Source organism: Nelumbo lutea, chromosome 1 (genome assembly GCF_056320005.1).
Source record: "Nelumbo lutea isolate HS-2025 chromosome 1, American lotus-T2T, whole genome shotgun sequence".
NCBI lineage: Eukaryota > Viridiplantae > Streptophyta > Magnoliopsida > Proteales > Nelumbonaceae > Nelumbo > Nelumbo lutea.
The window spans coordinates 93,026,618-93,049,660 of NC_142684.1; the positions used below are offsets into that span (position 1 = coordinate 93,026,618).

Genomic DNA, 23,043 nt, shown 5'->3' on the forward strand with positions numbered 1-23,043 from the left:
TGGGCTAACTTTCTAATTTAAATAAGTAAACACCATTTAAAAGTTTGAGTGGGCTACATACCATTCTACTTATATATTTTATGACAAATAAAATTTACTTAAGCCTGTCCTTGAACGGGTCATGGAACTTTAGCATTAAGACTAACAATTGACAATTATATATATATAGAAGCATCAGTTGAGCCACATTCTTATGGGTTTTATTGGAGGTGAGACTCATCATCTTCTAGTTATGGATTTTATACATCATAGTTAAGTATTTACTTAGCTTATTGAAAAAAAAAATAGAAAAAAAGTATCAGCAGTGTTGTCATTGTCACCATCATCATTTAAGCCTTGTCCCAACCATGGGTCAGTTACATGAATCTTATTTTGCCATTATCTTTTCTGTTATATCCATTATTAAATTATGAGCATTTAAGTCATTTCTTATTACTTGGTCTATCTCTAGCCCCTCCAAATTATTGCAATATATAGTTTCTTCTTGTAGATAGTCTTTTATGCACATGACTAAAGTCATCTTAGTCTACTTTTTTCTCATTTTATCCGTTCAAATGATTTTATTTTTGATGCTATTCTTAATTTCTAATTCTCACTTGTCCATTTTAGCATGCTCATTTTTACCACATTCATTTTCTAGGCTGTTTCTTGACTACCCAATGCTTTGCTTCATACAGCATTGCTGGCCCTCCAGATGTTTTGTAATTATTTTTTTTTTTTTATTCTATGTGGTATTTACATATCACATAAAAACTCTAGATCTGCCCTTTCATTTTGTCTATCCTGCCTTAATTTTGTAGGCATATCTTCCTTAATCCCTCCTTTATTATGGATTATTGAACCAAGTTAAGTAATGAAAAAAATTATATTTAAGGTTGTGTTTGGTACCATTGCTAATTTGACACTTCCACTTGCAACATTTTAGGTTAGAATACATCACACCAGATAACCACTTCCACTAAAAAAAAATTTTTGATTGGATTGTGTGTTGCCATTTATAATAGAAATACCAAATTTGATGTATGGTACCAAATGTTTTATATTGATAACTCAAATCATTTGTGGTAGAAAAAATATATTATCATAAAATGTATATTAACCAACCTAAGATGTTGCAATAGAAATGGCAATGGCATCCTAAGTTATCTCCTGATCTCCAATCCTAGGTTTACCTTGATTTACACTCATATTATTAAATTTATACACCTATTTACTTTAAAACCTCTCTTTTCTAAGGTATTTGTAGATAAACCCAATTTGCAAGTAAAGGAATAAAATAATTTGGACCACTTTCTACATGTTTTGCGCGCGCCCTTGTCATTTCTTTCTGTGCAAAAGGAAAGTCAAGTTTAAACATGAATCAAAGAAAGATTGTTCCTTTGTCATTTCAGGGAGGAAGAAACGTAAAAACCATTAGCACATCATTGTTAGTCATTGTAGGTGATGGATGATGGTAGCTGTTAGATGTGGATTTATGATTTTCTCTTTTATGATTAAAACAAATTAATTATTAATGCTTTGAGTTGATAGATGTAGTCAGGCGTGACCAAATTTCACTTAACAAATCAGAAGGCCCAAGAAAATCAATGAGAATATCATAATTTTACTTACCAAATATAAACACCAATCATAGAACTTGTTGTTGGGAAAAGAAAACCCTAAGGCTGCGTTTGGAAATGATGCAAATGGAGTGTAAATCCCGATTTATGGTAAATTTGCACTGGTTTAATTTTGCCTGTGTTTGGTAACATTACATTTATGCATTGGCGAATGATAGAAAATACACTTTTCAATGCATATTTACATTGATAATAATATATAAAAGTATATCAATAAAAAAGAAGTAAATTTGCATTCAAATAAGCTTTTGATAAAAAAAAAATGCATATGCTTTATTGGAATTCATATTTGCATCTATTACAGTTAAAAGTCTGTTTGGTAATAAGGTAAATTTGTCGGTGCAAAACTAACCCAACTTTACAATTTATATGAACCATTTTACAATTTACATATTTGCATTATTTCCAAACACAAAGCCTAAGGCTCAGTTTTGGAAGGAGTACAAATATAAATATATAGAGTGCAAGTTTAAAAGTTTAAGCCTTGAAAGTGAGAATACCCCAAAGTATAGGGTAATTAATTAGATGCAATTTACCCCAAAAAAAGAAAATCAGAATTTTGTGAATTCAGTAATTACTGTTACAGATATGGCCTTTTTAATTATGATTTATTATTACTTTTTTTATAAATAAAATATCTTTTAATTATTTATTACTTGGGGATGCATGCATCTTGTCTATTTATTTATTGCTATGCGATTAACGTTGTCATTAGGCAAACCAACCCATGCACAAGCTAACAGACACATATATAGCTTTGATAATACGTAATTTTTGATCGGGCAAAGCTAGAAGGAGATGGTGAGATGCCAAGTCATCTTGATAAGAGCTAAGGAGATATATTCGTTAATTATTTGGCAATTGTCTTCTAGTTCTTTCTTTCTGTATAAGTAAGATTTACCTATGGACAACAATTATAGGTTTGAGGGTCCTTTCAGTACTACTTCAATTCTACCAACCCAAGCTGCATTTTATACATGATAAAAATGAAATTCTATTGATCAAAATAAGATCAAGCCCCAATAAGTTTCTGGAATTGGTATTGGAATAAACTGTTTAATTGGGTGGAATTGGAATTTCATTCCCAATCCTGTTGAAATGGTATTTCCCGTTTGAGAGAATGACTATTCCCTTTCGGAAGATTTCGATTCCCGATTCCAACTGCAAATCAAACGAACCCTAAAGTGAGAAATCCAGTTGATGATCTAGTTAAGAGGAAAAACTTGATTTCACTTGAAAATTGGAATATGTACCCGCTTACAGTGTGTATGGATAATATAGGAGACATATTAGGTGGATGTGGTGCTCCACATGCATGGTATGTTATGGTATGCCTGAATATATTAAATATGGAGGGAAAAAATGACCAATTCAAACCGTTCATCAAAATAGGCAGTGGTAATATTACCGATGCAATTTTCTATGGCCCACCATATGGCTAAATGAGAGATAAAAACTAAAATCTAAAGTTCTGAACTAAACAATGGCCCTCGGATCACTTAGTTTCCTATAAAATCACAGTATTCGCCAGCAGCCGCAGTGCAGATAGCCGCCAAAGGTTGAAGCCCACACTCCATAGTGTTCGTTGCTAGCCACAGTGAAGATAGTCATCGGAGCCATTCCTTTCGAGATGTGGTTGAGAAAGAGTGAAAACTTTTGGTTTCATAGTTTTCGTCGGCAGCCACAATGAAGCATTAGTCCCCGGCTGCCAGGAAGGTGCTTGCTTGGATTCCAGGAAGGGCAGTGACGGTGTATCGCCGTCGTCGTCTTCGGTGCACGCCTGAAGGTTTTTGGTTTTGGGTTTGGCAAAACAAAACACTAAGAGGCTAAGACTTTCGAAGGTAAGATGTTAGGATATATTTGGCATTTTATTTTTTTGTTTTATTTTATTTTAAAATATAAAAAAAAAACAAAATTTATAAAATACCAAACTGCTACTCATTGACTGGGTCGAATAGGTCAACAGTTCAACCAGCCGAGACGACGGTTTTTTACTTTTTCAACATTTTTTAACTAAATGACAATTCGAGGTAAACTCGAAACTGTTCAAGTGACCAGTTTTCGGTCCAAACAGTCCAATCGTCTGGTTCAACGGCAATTCAAAAACATTGGTCCTACTTTGTTGAGAAGTGCTCTCGATACCAAATTTCATCTAATCTCTTGCACATGCAGCACATCATTAAATATTAGGATTTTTCCTTACGTTAGTTTTAGGAGCACCTTTCCCTCAAGTTTGTGAGTTTGTGAGTTTTCCACAAGAACTTATTCTCCCTCAAACTGAGTTTTGTACTCATAGGAGTTATGGTCCCCACATATGTGCTTAGTAGCACCAGTGTCCAATACCCACTCGTTCGGCTTGTCAATTAAGTTTGCCTCAGTTACCATGGCTGCAATAACATCCTCAGTCAAATTGACTTTCGGTTTTCCAGTCTTTTTTCAGTGCTGACAGTCTTTCTTGTAATGCATGGGTTTGCCACATACATAGAATTTTCCTTTCTTTTGTAACTTCTTGAATTTCTAATCATTTTTCACATTCAGATTCTTTTTGAATTTTGCAATCGTTTCCTCAACCAAATTGGTTTTGGAAATCTGATCCTCATATTTCTTTCTATTCTTTTCTTCTATTTTAATTTGAACCACTACTTGATCCAAAGTAATGTCCTTCCTCTTATGCTTCATACTTGTCTTGAAATCATTCCACGTATGTGGTAATTTTTCTATGAGAGAACCAACAATAAATTCATCTGGCAATATCATGCCTTCCTTTGCTAGTTCCCTCACAAGAATCTGAAACTCATCTATCTGGGCAGACATGTCCATGTCTTCTTTCATTGTGAAATGCAAGATTGGCAATCATATATTTTTTATTTCTAGCATTTTCCAAAGCATACCTATTGTCCAATGCATTCTAAATTTCATAGGAAAAATTATAGGAAGAATAAACATTATATAGTTCATTGGACAAGCAGTTGAGGATATGGTTTATGCAGAGGTGGTCAGTAGTAGTCTAGTGTTCTGCAGCAATAGAACAGGCTGGTTCCTCCATGTTTAATGGGTTCGGTTAAGTTAGAACAAATGCTACCCCTAACTATTCTAAGGCAAACATAAGGCATTGTCTCCAACGCTTGTTAGGGGTGAGCAAAAAAATCCAAAAAATGGAATTGATCGAAACCAAACAGAAAAATCGGTTAATCGAACCGACTGATATATATACAATAATATAGATTTATATAGTATTATATATATTATATTTTATTTTGTCTTTGAAAATCTAATAAATGTCAAACAGTGATTGAGACTTTTCAGTTCGCTAATCTGGCAGTGGTAGACTGGCAGCCAGACTGGCGAAGCCGAACAACTAGATTTTTTGGCTTTTCCCTTTTTTTCCTTGAGTTCCCTCTCTCTCTCTGAGTTCTCTATCGGATTCTCACTCTCTATCTCTCTTAGACTCCCACTCTCTCAGTCCTAGTTCTTCCCCAATGGACTGATGGGTGTGGCCTTCAACTCTCCGCCCTCCGATCGAATCATCGATGGCCTCCAGCGATCCCTCCTACTTCGGTGACACTAGTGAATGGCAATCCTTCCTGCTTCCACAAAAACCTGACACCTCTCTCTCTCTCTCTCTCTCTCTCTCTCTCTCTCTCTCTTTGAGCTCTCTCTCTCTCTTTCGGACTCTCACTCTCTTAGACTCCTGCTCTCCTAGTTCTCTTCGTTCTTCCCCAATGGACCAATGCTGACGGCCTTCAACACTCCGCCCTCCGATGCCGGAGGTGATCCCTCCTGCTTCAGCGACACTCTTTCAGACTCCCACTCTCCCTGTCTCACAGTTCCTTTTTTTTTTTATTTTGAGGGCATAAAAAAACCAAAAAAACGAACCGCAGTTAACCAGTCGGTCGGTTAACCGATTGCATTGGTTTGGTTTCAGTTCGGCTAAATGTAAAAATTGAACAAATTGGTTTGGTCCAAAAAATCACCCCGAACCATGAGGTATCTTGTTCCTCATGAAAGGGTTCGTAGAGATAAGTTCCATCAATGCGGTTTTAAGATTGTTGGAAAATGGTAAAGAAGGCAAAATGAAACTTATCGGTAATCACTTTCCAAACCGAGAACTTGTAAGAGTGCATTATTTTAGAAATATGAATCTGACAAACTGTAAAGAGAAGGAGAGTTGAGTCGTGCCACTTGGTCACTCTCCTTAAAACTGCATTTTCCTCTATGGTGCAGCTGGGTGATTGCAAGTTAGTCGCTAGCCATTGGTAAGCATGCACTCACTTACCAGAATGGACACAAAAGTGTCCTTTCAGATAGAGGCCTCTTTAGAACAGTGCATTTGTTCGAAGAGACACAAAGAAGAAGAGACATGAAATAGAAAAGAAAACGTTCAAAATTAAATTTGGAATTTAGAAGTCAAATCATTTAATATGGTCAAAATCAAAACGATTTGGTATAGCACGAGTACATACGCACCCGTACACGTACGTGCACCCATGCCCATGCCCCGACTCGACTTGCCTCAACACGTGTGTTTAAAGCACCTTCACATGCATGGGTCCCTACCCATAAAGAGAGCAAAACTATAGATAAATTCTGCCTCTACTCCAAGCAATGTGGGGAAGGAGTCTTCCTATGCATTCAAAGGTGGAAAGAAGAAAAAGACAAAACTAAAAAGTTCAAGGGAAGGAGGAGAGATTCTTGAAATTTTGAATCTTCCTCCAACAACAAAAGAGAAACAAAACAAGTAAACCTGAACTTGTTTTAGGCTTTGAGAATAATCAAACAAGAGAATGGGATATGAAATCCTTTTCTTTATTTTTTTCTATTTTAAAATATTTTAAATTAGTTTAAAATCCAAAAATTATTGATTGGGTCGAATAGTTCAATGGTTAAATTCTCCAGATCTACAGTTTTTTGACTAATTTAATGTTTTTTTCTTTCCACAAATAATAGTCGAAGAAAAATTTAAAGTATGGATACCCCTCTGTATATCAGTACTTTAACCGATATGCATTTCATTTATAAAAACACCTATAAAGAGGTGTATTAGGGCCTAAAGATATAATATAACGTGCCCTGTATTAATACTTTAAACCTTAACTCCAAAGCATAAATGAAACCAGCAACAGGACCGGTTTTTGGGTCAATTTCTCGGGTAAACAATATTTTTAAAATATTGGTTTAATTTATTTATATCATTTAATATTCGATTGTAATCTTGGTTCAGGTAGAATCCGGTATAAACATGGTAAATATGATCAGATTCAAATTGGAATATAAAACAAATCAAATTTGGATTTACCTATATCTAATCTAATTCAATCCATTTGCAGCTCTAACAAATGTGACAAAAAAGCACAAATTTTGCATCAGAGAAGAATGCAAATCTTAATTACAAAGATGCAAAAGTACCGAGCCAGGTGCAAAATTTTTATCCGGTTCAGATCATCAACATTACATTTTAACACTAGTTATCAAAAACTGGACGAATGGACGTGCCCAGATCACCAACATTATATTATTTTAAGTTGTCAATTAAAAAATAAACGCCGAGGAGCGTGTGGTCCCAGAAAAAGGTTCAACAACTCATATTCCAACGTCCCATTAAAAGATCCAAGTCAGGAGAGAAGAATGGTTATTAATTAAGTGGCTAGAAGTGATTGATCAGAGTTAAGTAGGCAAAAAGAAGGATTAAGATGTAAAGTAAAGCGCTGTAATCATGGCAGTTTTGAATTTCTAAACTTTCAACGACTATGAGATCTGGAACAGTAGCAACTTGCCGCGTGGCGGAATTGTTTCTTTTAACACTTGGTGGGACTTCCCTTCATGATGGAAGCCGTGCACCAATCGCTACGTCCCCGTTGAATATTTGGCTCTTTCAAAAAAATAAAAATAAATAAAATATTTTCTGTTTCTCTACACAGAGACGGAACAGGGGGAAGCGTAAGGTGAAAACGTATGTATGCATCTGTTTTCAAAGCAAAGCAATTAAGCAAGCATGCGCGGTAAAGATGAGATGGTCTCAGTTCCATTATATTAAAATAGGTTGTTGCCAGGGATAAATTATAAAAGACCCCTTCAATACTTTTTTGGATTTCATTATAAGGTGGCTTCCTTGAGGTTGATTTATTTTTTGGATTTCATTTTCTTAACTTTCAAAAACAACATTGAGGTTATGTTTGGTTTGAAGGAAAAGGTAGGGAAACCTATAAAAAGGTTTATAAAAGTTTCCTTACCTTTTCCTACTTTTTCCTTCAAACCAAACACAACCTCAATGTAAACAAGTTTGTATTGTAAATCTTAATGGCATGTCCTTTCTAAATGTCCCCTTATGCTAGCTCTATTTGAAATTATGAGATGTGAAGTAGGGATGTTATTTAAAAAAAAAAATACTTTCTATATTATAAATAAACATGGATAGCCCTTTTTGGTCCGCAAATAAGCCTAGACTTCAGAATTTGTGGCTATGCTATAATAGGCTAAGGGTATTGAAATCCATGCCCATCTTTAGAGAGTTCACATGCTAATGCGGTTTGGTAAAATCCAAGAAATTCCAAAATCTAAATACCCCCCCTCTATTCAAAAATTTTGGAATACAGTAATTAAATGGTTGCTTTGGGATCTTAGCAAACACATACCAAGCCCATCCTAAGAAGGGGTAAAGTGGAAACCCCATTTAGCAAACACAGACAAGCATGAACAGCCATAGAACTAGATTATGACTTGGATCTATTTGAAAATATTGGAAACGTCATACATCAACAACCATAGAATTGGAAACTCAAACAAGCATCAGAAAAAACCATAAAGCAAACACAAACCAAACATTGAGCCCAATTGAAAGGAAGTTATCGTTACCTGGTTGAGAAAAGGAAATAAGCTTCTCATATCTAATAAAAAAGAGAGGATAAAATGAGAATAAAATCTACAACCGACCAAGATTTTTCCTTCAAATGCTTGAAGAAGAAGGGATTTGCTGTAAAGCTTTGGACAACAGGGCTGAATCTCACTTTTGACAGGGTAGGCAACCTAAAAACTGAAAAAAAAAAAAAAAAAAAAAAAAAAAAAAACAGACAGAACAATTGATAATTAGATCGAACTTGTATTGCAATATTGGAAGCAAACTTTGCAAAAATATAAGTAGATCGAATATAGGAAGTAAGAACAGAACTTATTATTGATATGGAGTTCCACTATACAAGGAAGAAGCAACCGGTGGCTTAGATCTCAGTCAAAATTGCAAGATTTACTAACATCTTGGCAAAATCCTAACTTCTTTTTGTTTTTTTGAAGTATATGATGGTAAATTTTGCAGTTCAGACAGAGCCATTGTCATCTCTTTCCGAGGGTTACAGTCAAGAATGGAAGCAGACCATCGGCCTCTTTCCCTCGATTGAGAATGAGAATAAAGTTCGCTTTGATTTTCTTTTTTTTTTTTTTTTTGAGAAAACTCTCTTCTCATTCTCGAGGCAAAACTTGACACATGTTCATATTTTTATCGTTTATCTAATCAAATTCATATTCTTACCAGATGGATCGAAGTGCAAATTTGCTACTGTTCAGCATTTGCAATGATACATATAAATTTTAATCGGGTGGTTGAAATGTTGATCCATTTGATCTGGTCACTGGGTCATGGGTTGCACACTCAATGTATGAATACTCTTCTGAAGGTCATAATTTTGTGCTCGGATGTTTATTTGAGGATTGATTTTTTTTTTTTTGGATAATTTTTCGAGACCTATGCATCCCAAGAAGCCATATGCACCTTGCCTTGCTATTTCTCATAATAAAACACATGCCATGCATGGACTTTGTCAATCAAAATTGAAGCAAAGAGCCAATTTAAGCTCAACTCAAGCATTTTTTTTCTCGGGTTATGTTCAGTTGGTCTAATCACAATTTAAGATGCACTATCAATAGGGCTGGCCAATTTCCTATGCTCTGTTATTTATTAATTGAACTTATATTATGTTTCTAGTAATTATTATTTTATTAATAATTTCGTAATTTTTATGAATTATTCTTTTTTAGCAATAACTTTATTTCTATTTGCTATTTTTAGATAAATTTATATAAGTCTTAATAATTTTATTATTTTATATGGATTTGAAATGAACTTTAAATTAATTAAAAGTAATTGCAAAATTATTAAATATTTTCAAATTTTTTATTAGTTTTTGTTAACTTTTAACAATTAATTAACTCTTACCGCACCGGTTACTGTGGACCAAATGGGTTCCAACCCGTGTCTTGTACAAATGAGTCGAACTCAGGTCAACAGTGACCCATTTAGTTTGTCACCTTTGCCCGAACATATAAACCGATTTGATGAAATCCGAGATACATTACAGTTGTAACCACTCATAATGAACCCTGAAAATATGAAATCCACTCACGACGATGATTAAGAAGAGTTCATAAAACTCTTTTTTTTTTTTTTCTTAGAAAGAGTTTAACATGAAATGGCTACCTCAAAAGCCAAAAGAATAGCAGTACAAAAGAAAAAATTTTAGAAGACTGAAATTCCACCTGCAGTTACCTTTTCAAGTAAGAAAAGGTTATAAAATTTTGGGAGAATGACGGTTTAGCCCAGGGTCAGAATTTTTAGGCCCACAATACGGGTGGGTACCGGCTTGGAATTGATGTCAATTCATGAACTAGCATTAGTGTATAGGGTGGGGGTTTTTGATATTTTGAATGTTTATAACTTTATATGGAAATCAGAAATCTACATTGAACCTGTCCCTACTTCTCCCTTATTCCTATAGTTTTCTTTTTTGTTTTTTGCATTCATTCCTTAAGTTGTTCGCCTTACACTTTTCATATTGGGACATGGCCTTCCATGCCTTTCATTCTTTAACACCTTGGCCTTCTTCACCTTTTGTCAATAACACCAAGCGTTGGATTTGTAGCTTTCAAGATGCATCCATTAAAAGTCCATAGAAGTGGCATCGTTGTTTCTGTTCTTGTCCATGACATTTGAGATGCTGAAATGGTTAAGAAGCGAAACAGGGCAAATAAAAACCCTAGCTTCTATTGTGAATTGAGGGGAGTCATGAAAACCGGGGGCTCAGATATGTAGATTTCACATATAACCCAAAAGCTTAAGCTATTGGGCTGTGGCCCACTCTTGTATGTAAGTCCCTTGTACCTTTTATTCCTTTCCAATGTGAAATTCTCTACAATTATTCATACATAATCCCAAAAGCTTCTAAGGTTGAGAAAAAAATAGTTGACACATTGATTGTCTATAATCAAGGTAGTTTTAAGAGGAAAGAAATTATGGGAAAGATTTTAAGTGTAATTTTAGGTAATTGGAATGGGAAAAGTAAGAAGAGGCATTGGGTTGAGAAAGAGAGGAGTGTTGACTTGGTTCAAGGAGAGGGAGAAACCTTATTGGTTGTACAGAATTTTTAAAAATTAAAAAAATCCAAAAAATTAGAATGGGGATTTTGGAGTAAATTTTGAAAAGGAAGAGACAAGTGGACTGGTTCGCTTTATTATATATAGTATAGATACTATTATTAAAAATATAAAGGGAAATTGTTTAAAATTCACCATGAATTTTCAGCATTTCTCTTAAACTCACCACAACTTTTCAAAACGTATAAAGCTCACCATGTCAATAAGTTTTCATTTTCCAAAACTCACATTCTGGTAGTGCACCTTTAGTGTTTCTTAATAGAGGTGTCCATGTCAGCATAAATAACACTTTTTATGACTAAATCACCCTTGAATGGTAAGTTAGAGGAAAAGGGTCTTTTTCATTTTTCAATTTTCTTTTTTTTTTACATTTTAGTATTTTGTTATAATTTCTAATGTTTTTTATAATTTCTGTGTTTTTTACATTTTCTATTTTTTATGTTAAATTTATATTTATTAATATTTTAGATAATTATTAAAATTTTAAGAAATATTTATTTCAAAAAATAAATTTTCAATAATTAATAGAATTCGGATAGTTTTCTTTTGTTATGATATATAGAGGGTTAATGATTAATTGAGATTGATAGAATGTAGGCAATAGTGGTTGTGGATAACCATTTTTGCATTTTCTGCATTTTTTTAGGAATTGATTGAAAATGCTAATAGTGGGTTGTGGGCTTTAGCAAGAATTTCTTAGAAATTGCCATATGTCTAGCTTTCTAGAAAATGAAAAGGCCGCTTGTCTGAATGGTGGTAGTGGGCTATGGGCTTTAATAACTTCTCATAAATATGTCATGTGTAAATTTCTAGAAAAATGAAAAAGTCACGTGTCTGAATAGTGGGGGCTGTAGCCTGAAAGCCTTCCTTTAATATATATATATATATATATATATAAGATTAGATAATACTTTTCACGTCCCAAAAAACCCATCTCTACAATCTGCCAATTAACTCCAATTAAGCTTGCTTCCAAGAATTGGGATCTTTTACCAACAAAACATGTTTCAACCCTCTACCAACATCATTTCACACCGAACATCTTAATTTGAGACTAAGACCCACCATATAAGTAGAATCCGCCATATATGAGATGTGCAGTATGAGATGATGTTGGTAGGTGATCTGCTCTCTGCTTTCAATGCGGAATTGACTGGTGAGGTATACATTATGTGCAATGTTAACTCTATGCATATGAACCCAACACTAGTGGGCTAAACACTTCCATGTATTCACTAGAAGAGTCACAATGGTCAAAGTCTTATAAATCCAATGGTCAAAGATTCCACCAAATGCATCAATATGCCCATGCACATAGACAGCGAGAGAGCACCTACCAACGTCACATAACAATTGTGCATTGGGAATATCTCCCTTTTCATTCATAAGGAATATAGCGCCACAACAGCAATGTTCCATGAGAACAAATAGTGAGCAGTAGATCCTGAGTGTTCTCCAATGGCCTAAAGTCCTTTGAACTTGTTGGGATGCTCGACTACTTAGGCTTGAGGAGGGCCAAGCCAATATTATTACTTCTGATTGTTGCAACCTGACCCATTTCAAGGTCTTTCAACTTTAACCCCTACACCTGGGCTTTAGAATATGGGCCCGAACCCAGCCCATCGAGCGAAGGAGAGACTGAAGCTAAGAGTACTCACAGTTGGTTACTGAATCATGGCCCTATTTTTGAAACTGAACCGGTCCTACCAGTTTCTGGAAAACTAGTAATCGAAACCAAACCAAAGTTGATCATTTAACCAGTTGACTGGTTCAATTCGTCGGTATTTTGGTTTTTTTATATTTATAATATATATTACAAAAATCATATAAATATATAATAAAAAATAGAAATATATAAAATATATATAGCATACATAAATATATATAAAATATATAGAAATATATGTATACCGGTCAGTTCAATTAACCGTCGATTTTCTATATTGGTAAACTGAAACTAAACCGATACCTTTGGTTTTTTAAAAGGGAAAATTCCCGATTAGTATCTTGTACTTTGGGCCTAGTGCGACATTGGTCCCTGAACTTTAAAATGCGACAATTCAATACCCAAACTTTCAAAATGTGTCAATTTAGTACATACTGTTAATTAGTCGTTAAGTGGCATTTGAAAAATGCACAAATGCCCTTCGAGCGTCATCTAATTTTCTTTATCAGCCATCCAAATGTTGACAAAAAATTAACAATCCCAAACCCTTGCTTCTTCTATTCAAGAAAGTTGGGGTCACATCTCAATGGGCATTTTGGACCCCAACTTTCTTGAATAAAGCAGGCAAGGATTTAGGATTGTTAATGTTTTGTCAATTTTTGAATGGTTGATAAAAAAAAGTTAGATGACACTCGAAGGGCATTTGTGTCTTTTTCAAAGGCATTTAATGGCTGGTTAACGGTCGATTAACGATAGGTACTAGATTGACACATTTTGAAAGTTTGAGTATTGAATTGTCTCATTTTAAAGTTTGGAGACTAAAGTGGCACTAGCTGCAAAGTACATGATACTAGTCGGGAATTTTCCTTTTTTAAAAATACCAAAGCAACCAGTTTGGTTAATAGAATTTTCAGTTCGATTTCGATTGGTTTTTCAGTTCGGTTCAGTTTTTTGGTTTTTTTCTTGCTCACCCCTAATTGAAAGGGTGTGAGTGTGTGACCAAGGAATGAGACAGGGAAGGCTTTGAAAGGGGTTTATGGGCTCTGATGTCAAAACTACTTTTACGCTCAAAGAGAGCCTACTTCAACCTTCCACGAGTGGAAGCTTGCTGGGGAGGATCCAACTCGCCTTGACTTACTAAGTTGGACTCAGTTCTCTTATTTGGTGATATCTAAATGCTGCTCATGCACTGGAATCGAATAAAGGGATAGCAAAGAGACTTCTCTACTCTGAACTCTGATTTTTTTGCTAAGGAAAGATTTTTGAAGTTGTATCCTTGTGCACACTTTTCAAGTCCTCCAGACAAGTTCCCAATAAGTTCGAAGATGGGCCTTGACCAGGGATGGAAGGGGAGATCTCTAACAGTTCAAGGGTTATCAAAGTAAAAGAATGAAGTTTGGTACACAGTCCTCTCTCAACATCGTATCAATCAAGGTTGCTCTGTCTTTTAAAAACTGCCTCCTGCCTTCACAATGTCAGCCTTTTGGTTTGGACGGGGGGTGAAATTAGGATCCCTCAAGCCCGAGGCCTTTTGGGAGTAAGGCTTTTTAATCAACAACTTCAAGGTCTTCAAGAAAGAATCCCAACTTAACCCAGAGTCCCCCTTCCAAGATGCAAATCCCCTAGCTCTCGCCTCACCCACCTAAGAATCTAAACGAACATATCTACTTCGATTGTTCGATTTCAGTTGAAAAATCGTATGCCATCCTCCTCTAAACAGTTTCCTCAATGGTGAGGTATCCCTAGGGTTTTCAAGAAGTCTAGAAAGGAAACTTGAAAACTCTAAGAACTCATCTTCTCGCAGGGTCAAACAAGACTAGAAACCCCTACTCCCCTATAACAGTGAAGGAGAAACCGTCTCTTTAGTCTCAGAATCCTTCAAAGTCAATAGACTTTTCTTATGTCAAAATGTTCCTTTCACTGAACGTGAATCCATGATCATAAAAAATGAGAAGGTCGAAGCTTCGCCATTATCTTCTGATCAGGGATTGAATCGGAAGAGAGGGGCACGTGACATGCTACAAGTGGGAAGGAAAGTTGCAACTCTGTTATGGTTGCAGATTGTAGATCAAGGAGAGACTGAGTTAAATGAGGTCCAATGCACACCAAGGGCAAAACAGGGTTTTTGTCAAGTATTAAACGGGTCATGTGTCATTACATGCGAACAGCAAGTAACATTTTTCTAAGGGTATATTTTAGTCCAATGTGGTCACCTGACAAGGTATAGTCAAGCAACAAAAGCAGGTGTAGAGAGGATGGATGGGGGGATTTTTTTGGGTTTGAAAGCAGTTATGTTATCACCAACTGTAATTAAATTTCCATGGAAAAAAAAGATGGTTCAACTAAAACAATGAAGCTTGATTTAGTCCAATGTGGTCACCTGACAAGGTATAGTCAAGCAACAAAAGCAGGTGTAGAGAGGATGGATGGGGGGATTTTTTTTGGGTTTGAAAGCAGTTATGTTATCACCAACTGTAATTAAATTTCCATGGAAAAAAAAAGATGGTTCAACTAAAACAATGAAGCTTGATTTAGTCCAATGTGGTCACCTGACAAGGTATAGTCAAGCAACAAAAGCAGGTGTAGAGAGGATGGATGTGGGGATTTTTTTGGGTTTGAAAGCAGTTATGTTATCACCAACTGTAATTAAATTTCCATGGAAAAAAAAGATGGTTCAACTAAAACAATGAAGCTTGATGATGGTTCCAAAAATTCATTGAGCTTGAATGCTATGAAAATGAAGTTTGATGGTATAGCATGAAATCAACTGATACATGCAATAATAATTAAGAAACACAGTTACAGGATCTAGTTTAAGCATCAGAATGAGAACTTGAATCCTCTTTAGGAGGTGCCAACTGCTTGCTTAGGCAAGACCTTGTCCAAGGATCCAAGGGGACCCTCGGTGGTGGTTGAGGGGTTGCTGGTTTCGACTGCCTAAGTTCATTCTCTCTGTCTATGAACCTGCAGAAAACACAGATAAAGGATGTACGAGATTGACATTTAATAATACAAGGTGAACCTGAAAAAGTTTCTACAAATTCTCCTTTATGAACCGGATTCTTCTATACTTGTAAAGAATACATCTTTTAAGTATGTCCTTTCATTTGGATAGCATCCCTCACGACGAAGGGAAAAAGAGATCATCTGCTTTATCCTACATTCTGCTTAAGTGGGATCTGTGGCATAAAAATGCAGTTATCCCGAAAAAAAAAAAGTTTCCTTAATTTATTATAAACTTGATCAAATTGAACACCATTTCAAGTGACACAAGTTTCTAAACCTAAGGGTGCCAATTGGCTTGTTGGTAAAGCCTGTCTGTTATAGCAGAGACATGGTATCAAAATCCTCATTCACCAGGAATTGGGGGTTTCATGATTGGGGAGGCCTACCCCCCAACCCCCACCTCAGTTATGTAACCCATTTACCTACTAAATGAAAAATGTTTTTATGTCTACAAAAATGTAGAATGCATGAATTGATAATACAACTAGTAAGTATAAATAGAAACTTACTCAATATAGGCCATTTCTGCAGCATCACCAACTCGTATTCGAGTTCGAAGTAGCCTTGTATACCCACCTGCTCTGTCTCTGTTGACACAATATAGCATACCTATGCTTACAAAGGCTATAAAAATACTAAAGATGGACAACTTGATTGCTGGAAGAATTACTTGTAGCGATATGCCAGTTCAGTAAATAGCTTGTGAAGGACATCATCCCCCCGCACAAAAGCAGCAGCACGCCTGGCAGCACAAAGAGAACCCTACAGTAAATGGAAGAGGAAAATAAGCAGATGTCTTACTGATGAGTGCAAACTTTCTATTTGAAGCAGGTGAATGACAAATTTTAGTGGGAGTCCCACTACAATTTTTAAAGTAAACGTAAACCAGGGCTAATACCAAAAATATCCAAGTTAGGGTCTTCAAAAAGAAAAGGGAAGCTATTACATTGTTTTCAAATTGATGTCTGTTTCTTACTCCCAGGGGTTGAGGCCTTGGTCAATTTGATCAGAGAAGTGAGAATGCCGGAATCCATGCTGAGCACTGCATTCCACTAGATTCAGAAAATGATGAACTCAGGGCTAATAGCCTAGCCAAGAAAGGTAGGAGGTGGCCTTAGTCACTTTGTTTGGGTTCTTTTCCAGCATATGGGTTATACTTGTATTGTTTGGTTTATTTCTTTAGACTCCTTTTTTTCAGCCTTGCCAACCCAGGATCCCTTTCTTGCTCCAAGGCCCTTTGTATTCTTCCTACTTTTCTTCCCATTTCAATATATCTTTTCTACTATCAATTATCAATAGAACAAAAAGAAATAGCCACAATCATCATTTCCATGAGGGTAGACCTGGAGCACATTAGAGGCAAACATTCGACAACCTTTTGAAAAAGTCCCTAACCACAGAGGGGGGGGGGGGTGGGGGTGGGGGGGGGGGGGGGAGATTCCCAACACAATGTGCCCTCTACTACACCATTAGCAAGCCTGTGAGCCTGTCTACTAGAGCATTTCTCATCCAGAAAACCATGTGAATCAGATGTTCACTGTTTGATAATAATGATTAAACATTCAGGGAATCCCCTAACTAGTCTTTATCCATCCAAAGGGTGTTTTTGAGTCAACCTCCTCATTCTCCACCCTCGCAAATCCCAAAGCAACTGCAGTGACCCCTGAAAGTTTCATTTCTAATCACATTATCACAGCTTATTTGGCCCTGAGAAGACTAATGTGGTTCTCTCTTGCCTCTGAAATCCCAAAACACAAAGAGAACATCAATCAAAGTTCTTGAGACTTGAGAGTTGAGACTGTGCCACTTGCAGAAATATTTTTCTTTTTCTTTCTTTCTTCTTTTTGGGGGTGGGGGTGTAGGGCATAAAAGCCTGCTTCATCTATGCATCAAAGTCCATGCATGATCTTATCCACTTAAAAGCCCTGAAACTCATCTCTGGCCAAAGATGCAATAAGCAACCTTTGCAGTAATCAAATCCAAAATCACCTCTGGGGGGCTTCTAATTGATGAAGATGGTATTCAGTTACTCCTAGTTCCAGAAGGTTCATAACACTGCTGCATGTGTACATCTCCACATTATGTTCCCTCCCTTGGAGGGCATAGGATACTGGGTTTGAACAAGTTCAAGATATCAATATGGGGTCATCAATGGGACGAAAAAAATGGCGGAAGCACTTCCAAATCTTCAATGAAAAATCACAAGAGATGAAAAGAAGATGGATGGCATTTACCACTAGCATCACATAGATTGCAGAAGTGAGGATTTAATGTGTTACTATCCATGTACACCACCTCCTTTCTCTTTGCATCAAGAGAAAGGAAGAATGTAAAAATGCTCCAGGGGGTCTAAGAGTTGAAATTCATATTCATATCTACAGGGTCAAGGAACACATAACTTAAAAGATCAAGGAGAATGATGGAGTCAAGAATCTCATGATCTCTCAACCTCTACAAAAACCAAAATTTCAAGAGATACCCAACAAAGACAAAGAAGCAATACATGAAATAAATAAGATTTTTAAGTAGGTAATGGATAAAGCCATTCAGAAAAAGAGGATGTGGTCATGTTGCAAATTTACAATGAATACATATGAATAATGCCATTCTAATTGATATAAAAGTAGGAAAAACTAGGATTACTAAATTCTACCATAATGGAGAACCAGAAAAAGATAATCAATTCCTCTTCCCTGATTAGAACCAGATCAGAATACCTCTTGATTTTGAACATATGACCCCTGCATAGGCTCCAAGCCTCCAACAAATAGCAAAATGAGTCAAGTTTGAAAAGATATGTCCCTTTTTGTTAAGACCCTTCAAAGTCCTTGCATCAATAAGAGATGAAAGACTCCTGGAAGGCTGGAACAATCCAATTCTATTATAGCCCATTAAGCTTGACTAAATGGAGTGAACCCTCGAGGTAACATTCCTAAGGAAGAAGTTGATGTGATACCAATCCTTCACTTGTCTGGAATATGGAGCATAGATTATCCAACTCTCTACCACTTGAAATCAAATTGTTAATAGCAACAGTTTTCTCAAGGTAAACCTATTAAATTGTTAATAGGAATTATTCTTGGGCTACGCTATAAATATGGCTCCTTTGTTCTTAGGCTACTGGACAAGGTGAAGGTCCTTCTTATAAATAGCATACAGAAACGGCAATGGAACACAAAAGGACCACCAAAGGCTAGATGATAAGAAATGAAGCCACTCATCTCCTTCAACTAATTTGATCTCTAAGACTAAACCAAAGTCCTCAGATTGTCCATAGAAATTGTGTGCAAAGAAATTCCTTCGTACTTTTTTACAAAAATTGTGTAAATTGAAGGCGGTTAGAAGCCCTAAAAATATACACGTGTCAAGTACAGACGACAAGCTTTACTGTTTCCAACATTCAACCCTGACCAACGTTCATGGATCCACCATTCAGCTAATCAAGGGAGGGCTTATCCTCCTAAAGGTTATAAACCTTTTCAATTAAGAATCCTAATTCGATCTACCATTAAATTTTAATTGTCAAATGACCAACCAAATCATGCTCTACTGTGTTTTAATCAGAGAAAAAAATTAAAAATAAAATAAAATATATAGTGCACAGACCTCCTTCCCAAGCTGCACCATGTTATCAGCAAGTCGCCGAATTTCTTTCGCCTGAAACGAATAGAAACCATCATAAGTATTGCTCAATCAAGCTCCCATACCGGCATGAAAGAAGATAAAACCTAGAAAAGCCATAAAGCTTCCAAATAAAGAACGTACTTTTGCAACCGTAGTTTCGATACGTTCATGTTTTACCAGCTGCGAAACCATTGTCCTACACAAATACTCAAAACCAGAAGCCTCAACATTCCACTAAAAAAAAACTAACTTGAGATCCAAAGGATCAAACTGAACATTAATCGAATTTTATGTGATTGAAGACTAATCAAACCTGAGCATCGACATTCGATGCCCCGTAGGGCGGCCGAGCTTTCGGAACTTCGTCATGGCTAAAGAGAAGAATGAAATGAAGTTACAGACGAGACCAAGCAAATGCAAAACCCCTGCCACTAGGGGTTTTGGGGGACAAGAAACGGAGCCGGTCGGGTTAGACTGGTCCGTTGTGGGTCGAGTAGGACATGAAAGTGAAACAAATATGGAGGCAGTTAAATAACGGATTTGGATTAGTCAGCGGTTCGACTCCGGTTCGGTTTTCTACTGGTAATTTCATTTCTCAATTGAAGTAAAGAACGAGGCTTTTTTCTTTATTCTACAGTCGCTTGCTTCCTTCTTGTTGGTAGCGGATCTAAACTCCTTGGAAGGCAGCAGAAGAAGGGAGGGAGGGAAACCCTAACGCTAGACTGCAGGCTCAATTTGATTACAAAGTAGGTGGAGGAAGAGACAGCAGAAGAAGAAAAGATGCTGGTTCTGATTTCTGCCTTTGGAAATTATATCACGCAAATATTGCAGAACGTTTCAAGTATGAATGAATTCTGTGATAGAGTGAGTCGTTGATGGTATGACAGCAATTTTCTTGGCGTTAGAATATCGACCTGTTATTAGATACCAGCGAACCTTTGATGTTGCCAAAAAGGAATGCAGAGGAAATAGTAGTAACCAGTAAGGAAACTATGTAGAGACATGAAATAGAGGAATATGGTCTCTTTTTGTTTCAGAGTAACAGAATTTTCTCCTCTTTTGTTAGTCATTGATAGGAGAGACAGAGCTGTTAGCTCTTTTTTTTCTTCTTTATAAAGAGGTAGAACCTTGGCCAATGGCCATATATGTTTTAAATTTGAAATTGATGGATATTAATCCACTGAGCTTCTTTACACAGGCGATGGTCCATGAGTTGATCGGCATTAATGAAAATAAAGCGCGCCTCAAAGTTCCGGAAGACATGGCCAAATTTGTTGACAACTACCTGGAATAGTAAATACAGAAAGATTCATGTTATGATGGTTAGAAATAGGCAAGATGGTTGAAGAGGGAATTAAAGCTGTCACAAACAGAACAAGAGTTGGCCTGCAATGGCAGATAAGTTTCAGCCTTTGAGGTAATTTATTAACTGAAGTAGCATATATTGATCTTCATTTCCTTTTGATGTGCCGTATCTGCTTAATTTATCTTCATTAGGAAATAGAAAATCTTAATTTGTTGCTTTTTGAGATAATCAATTGATAATTTGCATAATTACTTAGATGATATCTTGCACCATGCAGTTAAACGCATTATATGTTTGTGTTTCTGTTTTCGCATTTTTTGGTAGATAACAAGTGAATTGTTTAAGAGAAGAAAGAAGTGAGAAAAAAAAAGAAGACAGGTAAAATGAAGCTTTAACCTGTTGTGTGGATTGGAGGTATACTGGTTACCCCACACCCTGATTCCATGAAATTGATCAAATCTTAAAATCCTGCCTATTGGAAGAGATTAAGCCCTTAACACTCTACAATTAAGATATCCAAGAGAAAATGATCATTACCATGAAAATCATCTCATGAGTTTCTTTAACAGAGTTAGATAATCTCCAAGGAGTGCAGTTCCTACTAGAAACCTATCCAATAATGTCTTTGAACGTCCATGATTGAACAGTTTGTTATGTGCCTTAGGAGAACTCACCCCTAAAAGCTAGCTGTTAGAGGGAGGGAACCCAAGCACATATGTACCCCACAACAGCATCCCATTCTAACGATGTGGGACACCTCACATTAGCATCCCATACTACCAACATGGGACAAATGGATTGTAACACAGTTCTTGTAGTTGGTTTTGAATAAGGGTATCTTCATCTTTTCAGGACAATTTCTAAATGGAATTTAAATTAGCAACAAAAAAAAAAGTAAGGCATTATTTCTTGGACACTATTAAACATGGAGGCATCTCTTGATGCTGAACTTGTTTGAGGTGGCTCAACAAGGAGTTGTTTAATGCATTACTCTGTTTGGTGTAACTTACAATTTTAATGGCCAATACCGAAAGACATGTTACCTGGGCCTGAGGTTAGATTACCAATTTTCTATTAATGTTGCATTGGATGTTAGCTAGCCATTACAGACCATCATTGAGATATACAGAAGGACTAGGTTTCCAGAGTGGTTGATGAACAGGTGTCCTGTTGGACATATTTAACAGCAAAATTGATATGGATAGTAAACAATATGGATGCGCACTAGAATAAGTCCACTTCAAACTGATTCTATTATGTCTGGATCTTGAAGATATGATAATATCAGTAAGGAATAAATGTATAAAAGATGAATCTTAATAAAGTCGGCCCTGAATCAGAGTTGTATCAGCCAATGTCCTAAAACAAGGGGATTTTTGAAGTTAGGAAACTGAATTTGGCACTTTGATTCAGTAGGCCATTATATTTTAGTTTTTCCATGGTCACAAGTCACAAGATGGGTTTCTGTCAATCTAAATTATGTGGGTCAGTAAATACAGGTTCCTGAAGGACATGAAGAAACTTGAAGAACAGTTCAATCCAGCATAAAGAATGCAGTTTGAAGTTTTCATCCCACATCTAATGTCTTGAGAACCTTTGCGGTGTCTTTATTACTGTGCTGTTATTTAATTGTTTTTATAAAGCATGCATGAAACTGAAAACTGGACAAATTCTCCTGGATACAACAAAAGAACAGTCCACTTTGATTCAGGACAGGACCAAATTCACTGACCTACGTCTGAAAATGATCAGTGGGTTTTGATTCATAGATTATTTGTGCTGAAGCCCGTTTTTTGGTAATGTAAAAAAAAAATCGTAAACATCAAGTTTTCTACATGACCAAATAATTATCTTTACTATTTTTCCTTATATGTAATCTTTTAATTGAAGAATTCTTGTCTTTGAAGCTTTCAGATGCGTTTTGTAATAATTTGTGCATTCTACATGGGCAAAGCTGGCTATTGGGATTTAATAGTAAAATGTGTCTGTGTTTACTTCTCAATGGAAAATCCTACTGAATTCTTAGGCAAATGTTGAGAATTTTAATACGACATTTATCATCATAGGTATTACCTTTATTTACTTACTGCCATGTTTTGTGTTGTTTCATATAATCGTTTAACAGAATGATGGAGTAAACAAATGAAAACATGCTCAATACGCTTTGCCCCCCAAAAATGTTTTCTTTCAAAATTTAAGACCTACTTCTAATCAAAGGGGGGAGATCAGTTGAGACAGCATTAGTTCAGCCCGAAGGCTCCTACCCACTTCGCTCAAGGACTCAGTCCCATGTCTCTAGCCCTTACCAGCTAGGCTGGCTCTGGAGTCTGAAACTTGCTGTAACCTTTTAATAATTTAATTCCATGCATGGAATTTGTAAGTTACTACCGTAAGGAGAGAAG

The 23,043-nt window shown here is 36.1% G+C and overlaps 1 protein-coding gene and 1 long non-coding RNA gene across 2 annotated transcripts; one reads left to right on the forward strand and one right to left on the reverse strand.

Annotated features, from left to right (window-relative positions):
• Positions 1-15,398: 15,398 nt before the first annotated feature.
• Positions 15,399-20,420, reverse strand: LOC148876160 (uncharacterized). Its single transcript, XM_088966247.1, has 6 exons — positions 19,649-20,420; positions 19,477-19,531; positions 19,318-19,368; positions 16,382-16,473; positions 16,221-16,298; positions 15,399-15,669 (listed from the first exon to the last, which is right to left on the reverse strand). Exons 1-6 carry the CDS (start codon positions 19,702-19,704, stop codon positions 15,519-15,521), a joined length of 483 nt encoding a protein of 160 aa, XP_088822373.1. The 5' UTR covers positions 19,705-20,420; the 3' UTR covers positions 15,399-15,518.
• Positions 20,179-22,556, forward strand: LOC148876161 (uncharacterized). The gene is made up of 3 exons (XR_016105598.1): positions 20,179-20,316; positions 20,534-20,752; positions 22,141-22,556. It is a non-coding gene; the product is annotated as an uncharacterized LOC148876161 (long non-coding RNA).
• The last annotated feature ends 487 nt before the right edge of the window (positions 22,557-23,043 follow it).

Coding starts and splice junctions, on each gene's coding strand:
- LOC148876160 (XM_088966247.1), bottom strand. CDS start 19,704: ATGACGAAGTTCCGAAAGCTCGGCCGCCCTACGGGGCATCGAATGTCG. Junction 19,532..19,648: donor CATCGAATGTCGATGCTCAG/GTTTGATTAGTC, acceptor GTATTTGTGTAG/GACAATGGTTTCGCAGCTGG. Junction 16,474..19,317: donor TGGTGCAGCTTGGGAAGGAG/GTCTGTGCACTA, acceptor CATTTACTGTAG/GGTTCTCTTTGTGCTGCCAG.